The sequence below is a fragment of the Hippocampus comes genome, unplaced genomic scaffold (genome assembly GCF_001891065.2).
Source record: "Hippocampus comes isolate QL1 unplaced genomic scaffold, H_comes_QL1_v1.1 scaffold9, whole genome shotgun sequence".
NCBI classification, from domain to species: domain Eukaryota; kingdom Metazoa; phylum Chordata; class Actinopteri; order Syngnathiformes; family Syngnathidae; genus Hippocampus; species Hippocampus comes.
Window position 1 is genome coordinate 634200 of NW_017805275.1, and position 16654 is coordinate 650853.

At 40.6% G+C, this 16654-nt stretch overlaps 1 protein-coding gene across 9 annotated transcripts in view; it reads right to left on the reverse strand.

Moving 5' to 3' along the window:
- Positions 1-16654, reverse strand: part of diaph2 (diaphanous-related formin 2) — a 375631-nt gene that overhangs the window by 259362 nt on the left and 99615 nt on the right. For all 9 annotated transcript variants that reach the window (XR_002168264.1, XM_019869829.1, XM_019869828.1 and 6 more), the window contains one exon: positions 10555-10694. Coding sequence is in view for 8 of the 9 variants with exons in the window: in XM_019869829.1 (XP_019725388.1) it covers positions 10555-10694 (140 nt within the window). In the remaining variant the exon portion in view is untranslated. The remainder of the gene's footprint in view (positions 1-10554; positions 10695-16654) is intronic.

The window sequence follows — 16654 nt, forward strand, 5'->3', positions numbered from 1 at the left end:
CCTTTCAATTCTCCCCTCCCGCCTTCGGGCAATAAAAAAAAAAAAAAAAAAAATGGCAGCACACAGTAACTCGGTGAAGTGCAGAATAACACCGCAGTTTGGGATCCAGAAGCGAGGGAGGTGAAAGAGAAACAAAGTTCACTTTTTACACACCTTCCCCATGATGACGTTATCCATTTTTAGAGAGCAAGGCAATGGGACTAAAAGCTGTGCGGATAAATGTTGTTTATTAGATGCCACACTTGAATTTACCATCGTAGCAATGCTGGTTGCATTCATTTTAGATTGTGGTTATTATTTGGCAATGTTTCACATTTCCAAAGGAAATTTGGTGACATGAACATGCAAAGAAAACAAGAACTTGACCTTGCAGATATTGTCCATATTGATATGCTCAATCGTAAAGAACAGCACAACGGCGTTAAGAACCCTATAAAACAAATGGAGAAGAGTGTGTGCGCAAAATGATAGCAAGCAAGTTTGTTTTGCTGGAGACAACAATGTGATCCTATGCTGCAGTTTATGATTCAAACAAACATCATCTGCAGTTTTTCTTGAAAATACATCCTGAATATACTGTTCTGTGAGCAGCAGATTAAAACAACAACAGTACCGTACATTTGCACAAATGCTCTTCATTTAGATAAAGTAACTACAGAAGAAATGTATTCACAGCAAGTTGTTGGTGCAACAATAACAACAAATGATACTTCTGCAATATCCGCAAGAGGAAGTAGCACAATTCTGTTTATCATGATTCAAAGTGTCAAGGACAAGCTATGAGCACTCAAATTTTGGTTAGTTTTGATGTTTTATAATTGTTTTCCATCACGTGTTATTTCATCAGCAGTAGGCGGGGAGACTTTTTTTATGGGAAGCATCTATTTCTTCTGTCTTATGTTTCAACTGAAGTCCTTCATTCGCCCTGAGGGAACGCTGACTCGTTCGGTGCCACGGAATGCCAACTGCAAATAGCTTTATGAGTTGTCGTTTGAAACCAAATACCATCGACGTCTGGTTTAGCAATTTAGCATATCAAACATGTTGCCATATTCCATACAAACGATGAATATCAACAATGCCAACAAGCCAATGTAATGACTCTTCCCCAACTCCTCCGCATTAGTAACGCTTTCAACATCAGCCCACACACCAGGCCAAAATGCGGAAAATCATTCTATCACCTGAGTATTGCAAAGTCAAATCAGAGTCGCAAATGACTTCCTGATTGCACGGTTGGATGTCATTGTTGGTTGTTTGTAATGTATTAGGTAGTTATGTTCCTTTCTGTGAGTCATGAGTGGATGGGATATATCACTGATCAACACGATTCTTTTTGCTGAAAAATATGCCTACACTCGAACGAGATATGAGGCTGACATTTTGTGTGAGTAAAGACATTTAGATGAAGTAGTTAAACTATGCATTTCGTGTGAAATTCAGCAAAAGAAGTGCTTGTGTTTAAAAAAAGCTATTCGATTTGATTTCAATCGCATCCTCCAATTTCTTGGCTTGGGCCCTACGAACAAGGATTCTACACATTTTACGTCTTTCATAGGTTCCACTGTTGGGTAGCTCTTAATATGAAGTCCTTAAAATTGTCATGATTCCGTTCTGTTTATTCCCCAGCAGGTGGCAGTGGTGTTCCGGTCTTTATTGCTGCACACCCGTTCCTCATTGGAAAACGGATGATTTAGTGACTTCCAAGCAGACAACTGACTGTCGGATAATTCGCCTTGCTCATGCCATTGTTCATGTGCAGTTTTCTAGACGATATTGCTCCGTATTCTCCATATTTTCCGTTTAGTACTTTTGAGCCTGTGTTTAATTATTAATCTCGGTTTTGGTAATTTCGTGATTGGGTCATCTAGTCCTTTGGTAACAGCTATTTTTCCCCTTGCAATCTGCAAGCGGCGCTTTTGGCTTCCCTCGTTTTCTACTGATGTGTCCACCAGTGTCATTATGTGTACTTTGTCGGCTTTGCGCCACTTTTTGCTGTCAATAAAAATTTTTTGGAGAGATCTAAGTTTACGTTTGCAGACTCTGATTCTGAAACCATAACAACAACAACAATGCAAAGTACAGGACTTCATTTGGCCATTCATTACTGTGTACACAAGAGAGACGACTAATAAATGGACAAATCAGGAATATTAATGACGCCTCGTAAAGTAAACACAATAATTTTTAAGTGATGATCGTACATACGGCATTAGAATGATTACTATTAACAAATGTGATTGATCAACAGATGACAATTGATTGCTGCTTTCATCCGGTGGTTGCCGGCTAGATATTAGCAACTAAACTGCTGATGTTTACATGGGCAGGCTGTGCAAAAACTTGACTTGCATAGTCATGCTTTCCACTTGATCACTTGGGTGCTACTTGTTCAAATGACTGAACAGGTTTCTTGGACTGCCTTGTTTTTGACGACTTACCATGCACAACAGCTCCCTCCGCCACGTTGTTTTGGAGATACAGCTAAGGGAGGCCTGGTCCCAAATGGGCCCAGGCCGCACAGACCAATTTGAGAGGAGGTGATTGGTAATTTATGAATCAGCGGTGGTTTACTGCATGTTTAAATTCAAAGTAAAACTCAAATTGCAAGGAAAAGATGTTACATCTTGAAGATGAGATTAAGATTTTGTTTCACATAATTATAGTTGTCAAGTGTGACAGAAAGTTTTGTTTGGCTATATATATATATATATATATATATATAAAAAGCACACTAAATGACAAAATGAGATGACTGATTTTCAGCAAGCCGGCATGTTACTACTTATCAGTGGCTTAATACACTAGTTTCTTGGCTTGGGCCCTACGAACAAGGATTCTACACATTTTACGTCTTTCATAGGTTCCACTGTTGGGTAGCTCTTAATATGAAGTCCTTAAAATTGTCATGATTCCGTTCTGTTTATTCCCCAGCAGGTGGCAGTGGTGTTCCGGTCTTTATTGCTGCACACCCGTTCCTCATTGGAAAACGGATGATTTAGTGACTTCCAAGCAGACAACTGACTGTCGGATAATTCGCCTTGCTCATGCCATTGTTCATGTGCAGTTTTCTAGACGATATTGCTCCGTATTCTCCATATTTTCCGTTTAGTACTTTTGAGCCTGTGTTTAATTATTAATCTCGGTTTTGGTAATTTCGTGATTGGGTCATCTAGTCCTTTGGTAACAGCTATTTTTCCCCTTGCAATCTGCAAGCGGCGCTTTTGGCTTCCCTCGTTTTCTACTGATGTGTCCACCAGTGTCATTATGTGTACTTTGTCGGCTTTGCGCCACTTTTTGCTGTCAATAAAAATTTTTTGGAGAGATCTAAGTTTACGTTTGCAGACTCTGATTCTGAAACCATAACAACAACAACAATGCAAAGTACAGGACTTCATTTGGCCATTCATTACTGTGTACACAAGAGAGACGACTAATAAATGGACAAATCAGGAATATTAATGACGCCTCGTAAAGTAAACACAATAATTTTTAAGTGATGATCGTACATACGGCATTAGAATGATTACTATTAACAAATGTGATTGATCAACAGATGACAATTGATTGCTGCTTTCATCCGGTGGTTGCCGGCTAGATATTAGCAACTAAACTGCTGATGTTTACATGGGCAGGCTGTGCAAAAACTTGACTTGCATAGTCATGCTTTCCACTTGATCACTTGGGTGCTACTTGTTCAAATGACTGAACAGGTTTCTTGGACTGCCTTGTTTTTGACGACTTACCATGCACAACAGCTCCCTCCGCCACGTTGTTTTGGAGATACAGCTAAGGGAGGCCTGGTCCCAAATGGGCCCAGGCCGCACAGACCAATTTGAGAGGAGGTGATTGGTAATTTATGAATCAGCGGTGGTTTACTGCATGTTTAAATTCAAAGTAAAACTCAAATTGCAAGGAAAAGATGTTACATCTTGAAGATGAGATTAAGATTTTGTTTCACATAATTATAGTTGTCAAGTGTGACAGAAAGTTTTGTTTGGCTATATATATATATATATATATATATAAAAAGCACAGACTAAATGACAAAATGAGATGACTGATTTTCAGCAAGCCGGCATGTTACTACTTATCAGTGGCTTAATAAACTAGGAGCAAGTAAGTGTTGCACTTAAGCATCAAGTATCAAAAGTGACAACATGAAAAGGGAGAATAGAATAACAGGCTCGATAATTGTCTGGGGAAAAACAAGTGAAAAACATGGCAGCTGTAGAGAATAGACTGAAAACAGTAGGCAGCCGACGCTTCGGGCGATTCCATCTGTGGGAGGCTGTTCGAATTCGCCTGCCACACACCTGTGCGGGACTGCCTGTGAGATAAAGCCCTCAGCACAAAGGCCCCGGAGCCACCTGGGCTGCCAAACAGGTGTGCAGCCTCGCCAGTTAAACTATTAGACAAACACAAGCCTGTGGGAGCAAATTAGCAGGCTGCCCAAACACACAGGCAAAAGAAGAAAAGTCATGCTAAGCAGTCAAATTAATACACAACAGATTAATGATAAAGCTGTCGTTTATTGTATTTAAGTCCTGGGGTACCTTGAAGTTTTTTAGCATTGGGTTTGGGCAAAATTTAGTTTAAAAGTGCCAAACGTTTTGGAGTTGATCAGTCAGAGAATCCAATTTTGGGGGTGTTTGAGCGACAGCATTCCGTAAGCATTCACTAGATCTCTTTCCAGCCAGCGGAAGAGGAATAACTGGCTCATGTGCTTTGCCTTTTTCCATGAGAAATTACCATCTCACACAAGTCACTAGCTCGCTAGCCATAATGTTTCAAACGTATACTATAACAGCGTGTGGTTGAATGCCAAATCTCCACTGTATCTATGGGTGCAGCATACTTTTAAGGATTAAAAAAAATATGTACAGTAGCAATAGTGACTTCATTTAAATACATCTTTCAAAATTTGGGGGGATTTTTTTTTTCCAAGGGCAGAAGCATTTTTCTTATTTCACTCTAAGAAAAGCATGACTGTGGTACACTGCCATCCAAGTGGCACTCACTTTCCCTCTGATAACAAACCGTATAAGGTTACATTAACATAGAGGAACCAGAAGAGTCACAAGCAAAAGTGTGCTGTGATCCATGACAATCAAGACCATTCATATTAATTAGGAGAAACAATGCCCTGAGCCATGAATTTTACAAACTCCATCATGCTACACATCATTGGTTGTTGACTGGAGCGTTCGGAGGGGGGGCAACAACAAAAAACATTCCCGATTAATCGTCAATTAATTTTTTAAAAAGCAATTACCGTATTTTCCGCACTAAAAGGTGCACTGGATTATGTGGCGCACCTTCAATGAATGGCCTATTTTGTTTGTTTTTTTTTTTCATATATTGGACGCACTGGTTTAAAAAGTGCAATGTACAATGCATCCACTAGATGGAGGTACGCTCCTTCTGTTCGACTCGAGAGGCGTTCATGACCGCCTCTGAAAAAGGTCAATTAACGATTACTTCAATGAAACTACGAAAATTGAAAATGATGCATTAAAACAGAAAATCAAGCAAGTAAATCACAAAATAAATTCTACAGCGCCCCCCCCCCCCATAAGTTATTTAATATAGCATCGACACAGTTCACATAATGCATAAAATGAGAACCCCCCACGGCATTTCAATGGGCGTCAATTGTTCGGGTGGTGCAATGCATTTATTAATGAAATTATGAGGTCATTAATACTTGTCATATGTGTGTTTGAGTTACCAGACGTTGAATGATTTATCACATTTACTACGTATTTATGTATTTATTTATTTATTAAACAAACTGTAGCCTTACTTGCCGTGTAAAACAGTGACATTCAGGTCAATTACAACTTGCATTGCTCATCGAAGCATTGCTGGCCTGTTTTAAATGACAGCTCTATAGAATGACCTTATCAAAAAATGTCATTATATACATAATTTATGGAAAAGAAGGTTCGGGATAGATTTATGGAAATTAAATGATGAGACCAGTGTTACTTGTGGACGACTGCTGTGAATGGTTAGATTACAGCAGTGGTTCTCAATTATTTTCTGTCATGCCCCCCCCCCCCCTAGGAAGAGGAAAAAATCTCAACGCACGACTATAAAAACTATCATTTGTCTATAAAATTGTTATAAGTGCACCTTTGCATAACACTGTATCCTTAACATATAAGAGAATAAAAAAGAAAGAAATACGGACCAACTTAGAACAAAGAATAGCTTTAGTAACTAACAGAAAAGATTGAAAGTGCATCTGAAATTCAAAAATAAAATTAAATCCTTAATTTAACTATAAATATTTTTTGACTGACCATGTCAAACCATACAAAACTAAAAAATGCAATTACATATAATCAATAACTAATAATGCATTCAAACTAATCACCAACATTATCTCAGGAGCACAATATTAAAAAAAAACTTTAACCAGCAAAACAAAAATATATAAAATAATTTGTGCTGATTTTTTTTGATAAAAGATGATGTCTGTAATAATGGCTACGAGTAGCAGTCACAAAGCGGGATGATTGATGGAAATATTGGGCACATTTTCACTGAAAAAAACTCAAGTGGCTTATCAGCATAATTGGGGTGTAATGTCTTTAAGTGACACCTTAATTTATTTGGCTTTCAGCTGTCCGCTGCCAACATTTTTAGACACAGTAATTAGACACCGGTCTTTCCTCGTCTCCCACAGTAGTCACAGTGAAGCCAAGCGCTGCATACGCTTCGTCATATTTCCTCGTCTTAACTTTCGGGAGTCTCTTATCTCCATCTCTCTCCGCCTGTCGACTTCGTGTCTACTCATACTCTGTGCTGTGTGCAAAAGCGAGCATGCTCAGTGCAAACAAAACACGGAGGGAATGCTCCCTCTGCAGACGCTGCCAATGAGAGCGCCACTGCCCCCTAATGTAGTGGAGGTGCAATTGCACTTTATTCTAGGACAGTAAAAAAAAAAATAAAAATAAAAATAAAAATAAAAAAGCATGTTCCCCGAGGTCAAACGCGCCCCCCTTGACGGAGCCTCGCGCCCCCCTGGGCGCTCTATGTTAATGTAAAATAAATAAATAAATAAAAATCGGCAAACATCAGCCATTTGGACAATTATTTTGGCCGATGTTTGAAGGACCACATTGTGCTGTTTTAATCGGCCGGCCAATTAATCAGTTAGCCCGTGCTTAGTATAATCCATCCATCTATATATGTGTGTGTGTGTGTGTGTGTGTGTGTGTGTGTGTGTGCGTGTGTGTGTGTGTGTGTGTGTGTGTGTGTGGGTGGGTGTGTACTTTGCATGTGCCAATCATCACACATACTCCAGTGAGTCCATTCGGCCTCCGCCATGTAGACCGTGTGCATCAGCTGCACTAAATTTAAAGGGAATGAGCGGAGTTGCTTCGATTGGCCAAGCATCAACTTGGCTGGGTTCAGTGCCACAACTGCGCAAACGGCCATTTCTAATGTACTCATTTTGCAAATTATGCTTTGTGTGAGTGCCCGTTTCACGCCTTTCACAAAGTGTAGCGCACAGGATGGTACTTTTGGAGTAAAACAGCACTGCCACTGAAAAAGTTAAGCTTTGTCTCGGTACATCCAATCAGGACTTAACTGGAGCAAAGCATCTTCCACAAAATCATCATGCCCTGTTTAACTTGTCTTGGTGCAAGATGAAGCTTGTCCAGCTAATGTATTTTAGCATAGATAGCTACCTGCATCTCTGGCTGCACGATATGGCAAAAATGCAATTGCTCATTATTTGTGGCAGATATCTTGATAACACTATTACCATGGGTAGGTACAGTGAAAATAAAGCATTTTTAAAAAAAAAAAAATCTATCCAAAAGGATGTGCAAAGTATAGGTTATTTTTGGTTGTTTTTAGAAGTTACTGACAGCCATCAACATTAACAAAGTCAGCAATAAATTAAAAATAGTTAAATTCACTTTGTACTTCGTGACAAATAACATTTTTATTTTTTTTAAATGATTATTGTGTTTGCATGCGTACGTGCGTTAACTGCATGTGTGTGGTTATGTAACAATTTGTCCAGTAAAGATAAGTGGTTCAGAAAGTGGATGGAAGTTTTGTGTGGCTTGGGGGGTAAGAAAAAAAAAAAAAATCACTCACCCCCACACATGACGATGATTGTGTATGCATTGATGCATTACTTGGCGATGTGATGTGTGGACTCCCAGTGATATGAACTATGCTTGGATCGTGTTTTGAGGGTCCCCTTACAATATGTTACATGATATGACTTTTTATTAATCCACAAAAAGATGGTGGCAGTCAACGAAGACGAGCATTGCGACCGAAATAGAATAGCACCCCACCGGTGCATTCAATTGAATAGACCCGGGAGCCGCAGGCTGTTCGCACATTTTTCCAACAAGCTCTGCTATTTTAGCCACTGGTAATTTTGAAATTATAAATATGGTCACGTAATGTTCTAAAAGACAATCTACATGTACCGTCTGTGTATACTTGACAGCAAACACAGAAGTGGATTTCTGTGTTTGCTCTGAAAATCAGTGCCTGCCTGTGTCCCTCTTCCCTCTCACCCTCCGCTAGGTGATTGTCATCTGCTGTCGATCAAAACCAAACTTGGAAGGAGGAATGTGGTTGATTGAACAGAGATTTTTGAATGCAACACAGGTGCGGCAAGATCAGGTGATATCGCTGGTATCGTGCTCCCTTCGATATTAATTTCTTGAAGGTTCACATCTCTATTTCGATACGATGAAGTTACATCGCCCAGCCCGTTTATCAAAACATCGCTAAGCAGTGATCAAGAGAGTGTGTAAAAAGAAAATATTGTTTTGAGTAATGTGGACAAAACATCGTATTTTTACCTGAGTATTCGATGGATTGTGAGAACAATTGGTTCCCAAAAGATTCATGAGCGAGAGCCCTCAACACCACAAATACCATACATGTTAACCAGTAGGCCATCTTGCTGGTGTTTACAGTACATTCATTATGATTTTACACAGATGAAACTCCAGTAGTTGTATGAGGAGTCAAATCTCCAGTGGGGATATATGAATAATCTCTCCGATGCCCTCAAGAACCCTGTGGACCTGCCTCGCCACAGGAGGTGATCCCTTCATAAATCACGGTGCCCCTTACATGCTTGCGGGTCATTGGAAAACACCCACAGGAAAAGCTCGGCCTCACGTAGTACATTCATTCAGCAGCAGCTAGCTGGCCTTTTCCGAGCGGGAACGCTGACTGAAATTCCCCATGAGGCACGAGGCCAAAGGGGTTTGACTTCATTGTCCTCCTGACATTCAAAGGGGTTAATTAGGTTTTCACAATAAAATATATTAAAAGCGCATCCTGTTGAGAATAATTTCAGTTTGGGGGGAGGGGTGTAAGGGCTGTTGGGGGGCTCCCTTGCATATGCACCACCGAGGGTTTGGAGGTGTTTTATTTAAATTAAGTCACGCTTCACATGTAAGTGGGCGTTGACTATAATAACTACAACTCAAGTATATCCCATCTCAATTTCTTGGTTGAGAAGGCAGGAATGGTAGCCGGAACACTAATGAATCTTCACCGTTAGTACCTGAAAAGTAGTGAAAGTGAGTGTAGAACACAATAACACATTTTAATTACATATGCCGACACAGATAGTTAATAGGTGGTGTGCTTGTGTTATTAAAGCAAATGGTTTTCAATGAGAACACGTCACTGTTGGGTCTTTGTTCCTATTAATTCAACAGGAGTCGTACGGTTGACTGGTGCAAACATTAAGATAATGTAGTTGTCCCTCTGGGAACACCGTGCCTCAACCGGCTTTTGTTGTACTCGACTCACACCATTGATCATTTACTTCACGTGTCCATCATTGATTCACACACCGTCTTCAGCAGTTGGCTCGTAAAATAAGAGCATTTCCCTGCGGTAGTGGGAACAGAAATAAAATTGAGGGACCGATTCATTGGGGCGGGGGGCATTTGCTAACAGGAAGCAAAGTTATTTTCAAAACACAGTCAGTGAGTGTAATGAGACTTGGAGTTGGGCTAGAAACAAATGGTGGCATTATCATATCTGTTTTGAAATATATTAATGAGGAACGGGAGAGGGTACATTTCCAGATATGACAAACATACCTGTCATTACAATACACTTAATGACTTGCTGCACAGCAGTTAAGAGCATGTGGAATATCCTTGAATAAATGAGTGGCTTAGGAGCAAAATCATAACCATCTTATTTTATTCATGGTTCTAATGGAAGCGCGGACTGACGAAGCCACATCCACAAAGTGGAAAACGGTGGCAAAGTCATGCTTTTGACCTGAAATAATATAAGTTAAATAGAATACCTTAGTACTTTTAAACACCACCTCTTTTTAAAACCCAACACGGCAAAACCCAAAACCCAAGATGCACCACGGCCAAAAGGCTTGAATCTTGGGAAATTTGAAGAAGTCTTGTGTGGCATCATGCACCATGGTGTTTAGAACTTTAGAGACATATTTCATCCAAAGATGTGTCTTTAACGTCATGTTTTAGACATGCAGAACAAATACCAAGACAAATGTGAGGGACTAACCTGACGGGATTACTGGTGAGAGAAACCCGAAGCGACTCCAGGCAATTGAGCAGCTTTTCCTCTGTGATACCAGAACGTAGCTCATGGACATATTCCTGGGATGAGAGCGTGCATTCATGCTTGCTGTTCCTCAGTCCTCCCTGGAAGCAAAACACATAAGTTCACATGATGGCGCCGTAAAAGAAACCCCAAGACCTTAAGTCTTTTAGTTTTATTTTCAGGCCATTTGAAGGACGTGTGAGTCGTTGGGACACATGATGCTTGGTTATAAAGGCTTTTGAACATAACATATAAAAATTCTCTCCGAAAACTCTTAATTATGTTTAGTTCTAAACTACTGTACTGGCTGATTCTCTCTCTCACACTCACTCACTCACTCCCTCACTCCCTCCCTCCCTCGGGGGCTACAAACTACCTTCAAGTCACATCCTTAGTCACATTCAAAAGGAAGTTGAGTCAAAGTACCAAGCAGAAACAAAAAACATCATTAGATATGCTTGGAACACGGCTGCTCAGCAAAATCACATGCTCTGTGTTGATCCCCAAACTGCTGGTTTTCCAACAAAGTCACCTGTGCTAATAGGCACTTTTCCAGGTAGTGAGATTGCTCATTTATTTGGGCTAAAGCATACAGCCTGTTCTCCTGCAGAGCACAATCACGTTTAAGAAATCACTTGTTTTTTTTCTGAAAGCAGAAGCCAGAAGCAGTCTTAGATTGTGAAAAACAATACAACTGTAGCTATTTACTCCAGTGATCTGAGTCCATAAGATACATCATGAAAAGAGACCTTCATCATCGTCCTATGACAGCAAAGTAGCTCAATGTCAGTAAAAGCAAAAAAAAAAAAAAAAAAAAATGTGCTGCACTCAGAAAAATAGGAGGTCTTCTTGTCACCCGGGGAGAGGAGGAAAAAGTAGGTGCAGTAATTATGGGGTCCAAATCAATAAAAAGCAAACTAAACGTGTAGCGCAGTGGCTCTCTCCAGGAAGGGTCAGAGAACACTGGTCTACCTTGGGAATCTGGGCTCATTTTATTATGTGCAACAAACTAGAACAGATGAAGTTGAAAAGCTTATAGGAGGTACAACACAAAAGCTGAATTCAACCTTCATCCACATTGATAAGCACTGCATGTTAAATGAATCACAGAAGTTGTATTATATGACACTGAAGAAAACATTGGGCAAAGTGAATAGGGATAGGCAAAATAATTGATTCCATTATTCCCGCAAATAGTTGTCAGCGGCATTCATTTTGTGATTGTATCAACTCTTGATGAGGTCATCTAGGGCACTTGCCAATTTGGAATCAAATAAAATATGAGTTTGGAAAAAAAAAGAAGCAGGAAGAATCATCATAGAGAAATAAAGAAAAAAAATATCAAGAATTGAGGCATGCTGGAACAGAATAAACATGAACTTGGACACACAATCATTTACACTGGCCAGACAAACTGAAGTAAAACTAGAGATGTGTTATCTGTTTTGCTTTTGTTGCTTTTGTCACTTTTGTAAGGGACAGACTTCAAATGGGGTCAGTTGAGTCTTACATGTCCATTGTCGGTTCCTTTAACATTTATTTTTAAATCAATGATGGTTGGACATTCCGTCAAGAAGCAAAATAAAATGTCTCGCTTACACTCGCGGGGAGTTGTTAGAGCCTATCCCAGCTGGCTTCGGGCGAAAGGCAGACAACACCCTAAATTGGTCGCCAGTCAGTTGCAAGGCACATATAGACACAAACAATCATTCACACACACACACACACCAACACACACACACCCAAGCCCGCCCGCCCGCACGCACGCACGCACGCACGCACACACGCACACACGCACACACACACACACACACACGCACACACATCCACTGAGTGGGAAGCGATCCCACACTGCCTGCACACAGGTCAGGCGACTGTACCACTAGACCATCAGCGACGTGAAAACTAATAAAAAAAAAAAAAAAAAAACACTGCAAGGTGGGGTAATTGTATTCAGATAAGAAAACCTTCAGTTTTTTGTGAAATGTCATCTTCAAATAATTAATTAGCGGGAATAGGGAAGTACACAAAGCTGCGAGATACTTGGGCGAGTATGACATTTTTGGAAAATGTGTGATTTGATGAAAAATGATGAGGTTAAATTTCATCCTTTGTCACGCTAATTAATTCTAAAATGTTAAATGTTGCAGAAGGGCAAAACAATGTATAGAACATAACATGGATCCTTTTTAATGTTAAAGATGAGGCACATCAGACAATTTCAACCAGGACTGATGTCACTAAATTTCAAATCCAAACTACACATTTTGCCCCTCAAAGTAGTCCCCCCGAAGTCTTCTCTGCCACACCTTCAAAATGTGAAAAATGTGAAACTAATTCTACTTTTTGTTTTTTTCCCCCCACAAAAACACGATAATCTATCCATCGATTTTCTTTCGCACCTGACCAAATGAATTAGTCTCACATATGAGCTGGCCTATCCCAGCTAACTTTCAGCAAAATGTGAGGAATATGCTGACACTGGTACCCAGTCAATCGTAGTAACTAAAGTCACATTTACCACTAAAATGCAACTTTTCTTCCTCTTTTGCCATTGCCAGCCATCCTGTCTCCTATGACGCTTTGCCCCGGCAGCTAATTTCATGAAACTATACAAAACGCCAATGTAGTGGTTCAAATTGGAACACGAGATACATGTTGGACTGGGAAGCAGAGGAACGGTGGAGTGGGTACCACAACACAGTTGAAATGGGTGCATGATGTTTTTAAATGTTTGGACGTGCTGCCTTAAACAAACAGTTCTTTTCATATTCATTTTCAAAGGCCCGTTTCCACCTGAGTGTGCAGTTTAGGAGATCCAATCACTCCAATCCAAAACACTCATGATACGCGCAATGGAAGCAAGAAAAGTTGAAAATGAGTCAAATATTCAACTCCACCAAAAAAACAACAACCTTTGGTAGAGGACTAAAGGCCAGAACATTGCTGCCACAACATCAACAACTGACTTCTAAAGACAAATGCAGATCCAACCTCAGTTTTATTGAAGGAATAGCCTTAAAAATAAATAGTCTTGCCCAAACAAATCATTTATGTGGATTTGAACCGAGAGATCTTGAAAGATATTGATTCAGCACTCCATATCCAGTACATTGCTGGATATCGCTACTTCCACAACGACACACCAGAACCTGAAAAGTTAACATTTTCCATCACTTTTTCATGACCTATCTTTTCATCTTTGAGGCCTGGGCTTCATCACAGCCTCTGTCTGACCTCTGGAAACAAAACACTGACCGTAAACCACCCTTTCACAACCCTGTCCCACATCTGAGTCCTGGGACCATATCAACATTACACTGCCACTCGGGGGGGCAGAAATACAATCCGAGCAGAATGACGCTGGCTACTGGGAAATAGAGGTGTGCCCCGAAGGCACAGGAAAAACGGTCAGCCGAAGCTTTAAACAAAAAAGACCCCGAGAGAAAAGTAAAGAGAGAACAGTCAGAAGGAGATTCAAAGAAAGTGTTTGCAGGGCAGGGAGATATACGGAGCAAGCATCATGAGACTTCTACACTGGTGGGCACACACACACACACACACACACACACACACACACACAAACACTGCCTTTTGACCACGGCCGAGAGCCTCATCTCCTGTCGCTTATTGAATCCCCTATTTGTCGATAACAGTATTTCCTGCCAAAGAAAATAGGGTGGGGTGCAATTACTTGAGGGAGTCTGTCAATTTCATTTTGGTGGGTTAAGGCAAGATTGAGGCTCATTCCATTCTCCTCCATCACGGTCCCCCCTTCTGTATGGCGCAGGGCGTGACAGAGTACGGTGCTATCTCTGGAGGGCAGGGCAGGTAGACAATGCCAAGGCGACTGCACCTCAACATGTCATCTTCACCTGTAATGAGCCCATAACAAGCTGGCAGCGCAGTCAGTGCCCGGCGCACGGCGCATTCGGGCAGACTGATGGATGCATAATTCAGCTTCTCTGTCAGCTTACCGGAAAAACCAGATGGCGACAATGTGTCTGGCCTGGAATCCGCCGCAGTCGGCCTTGGCCTCGTCTATTCTTACCATTTCACCACACTTTCAAAGATATGCAGGTATGTCACTTCCTTACAACAGTGTTGACTTTTATATCGTTTAGACATACAATGGAAGCTTTACGGTGTCAAATGCAAGGCATGAACCTCCGATTTTTAAGATTTTAAAACAGCAGACGATGGGAATGGAGCACAAGTAGCTGCAAGCGATTGTATGTTTGTGATGGTGAGGTGGCTCGCTTTTAGTATTAAGTTAGGAGAACTTCGCTTTTTTTGGTCAACGTCATACTAGAGAACAACTTTGAGTGTATTTATTATTGTCACCTAGAAAATACTGCCCCAACAGGGATATTCTGCATTAAATGCTCCATTCATTTGTCTACTCATCGGTTCATTAATTTCCTGACACATTTACTTTTTCTGATCGTTATATGGCCTCGGTGCTCTCATTATGATAATTACATCTTGTACATGATTCTAATTCCAAAGAGTGCCCATGTGGTCTTAAAATAAAACACTGATACAATCTGAGTAATTCGTGCATACCTAGATAATCGACAAGAAGAGGCTCATGTTACATTTCCTTTTCACAAAGGGTTGGGAGATGAGTCGAGGCTAAAGATGCCACATGGAAAAAATGACACTGCAAAAAACATGTGTCATCATGTCTTGCTGATAAAAACCTGAGCATCTTTTCCACCAAGCAGTGTCTTCAGAATCAAACTTTATGGTTCATTTCGACAGGCTATCTATTCCCCTTGTAAGAGGCACCAAAATATCAAAGTTTACCTGTCTTTGTGGGTTTTATCGTGACAGCTTTCAAGTGGATGTCATAGTTGTTGTGTCTTTGCTTGAGTTGCTAACTGCATGTTGACTTTCACGTTTCCTGATGTTATCGAAAACATCACCCTTGGATCCAAAGGTAATCATCTTCTGAGCTCGTTCTGTGACGCGTGTGTTATGATGTGGCCTCTGCGTGGCACATCATCTTGTAACATACTGGTGGTTCACGCACGCTACACAAAACACAGCTTTTCTTTCAACACTAACTTGAAAACGCAGATTTTCAAACAGAAACAGGCGATACATTTCAAGTCATTCAAATCTAAGTCAAATTGGGTCTTTCATAAGGTTTGGCCAAGCAAGTCCCAAATCATAAAACTTTCAATTTAAAGTGAAATCAAGTCTCCCATCTCCGCTACACAAACACATCGCATAAGATGACTTCAAGTGCGGAGCTGTGTTTGTGAAAAAGTTCAGCGCAGTGTTCAGAATGATCTTTCATGATGTGGATTTGCATTCCAGTAGACTCCAACGTGGGATCGCTCCACAATGGTAGGTGCTTCCATATTTGCGTTTTAGGGAACTACGCAAATTCTTGCCACTGTTACTGTATTTCTTTACGATCTTGTGGATATCTTGTATTTTGTTGTAATTATATGTGACATTGTTTTATATTGCTGATTGTCAAATGTATTTGTGGAATAAAAGGTCAACCCGCAACTGATTTTGTCACATGCCAGGATTCGAATATGAATATATGTGACTGTTACTTTACCTGTCGTATTAATCATCATCATTCGCACATTATCTGAAACGCAGGTACCAGATGCTCCTGCATCCACCCTGGAAAAGCAAGTTGAACAGAAGCCAAACGTTTCGTGAAGACGAGGCACTGGAAGTAATATTTGAGGTCTGGACATAGTAAAGAAACAAGTGATTTTTTAGCACATTGAGCCCAATCTGCAGTTGGCTGAGCATCTGTGGCAGCGGTGGTAAAGGTCAATGGGAACACGGATCAGTTAAGGTGGTGGCTGGCTGGACAATGACTTTTCCTGAGCCTCCCTACTTTAAAGGACGGAGACCTGCCACCAGAAGATAAGGCTTTTCATCTAGCCACCAGTGCACATGGCTCCCAGCTCAGTGGGGGGAATTTCCCAGCAGACCACGCGACCAAGCCGTTCTTTCTCCAATCTGTTTTTCTTTTTTTTTTTTTTTTTTTTACAACTCCACACGGCAAAATTTTCAACACTTTTTTTTA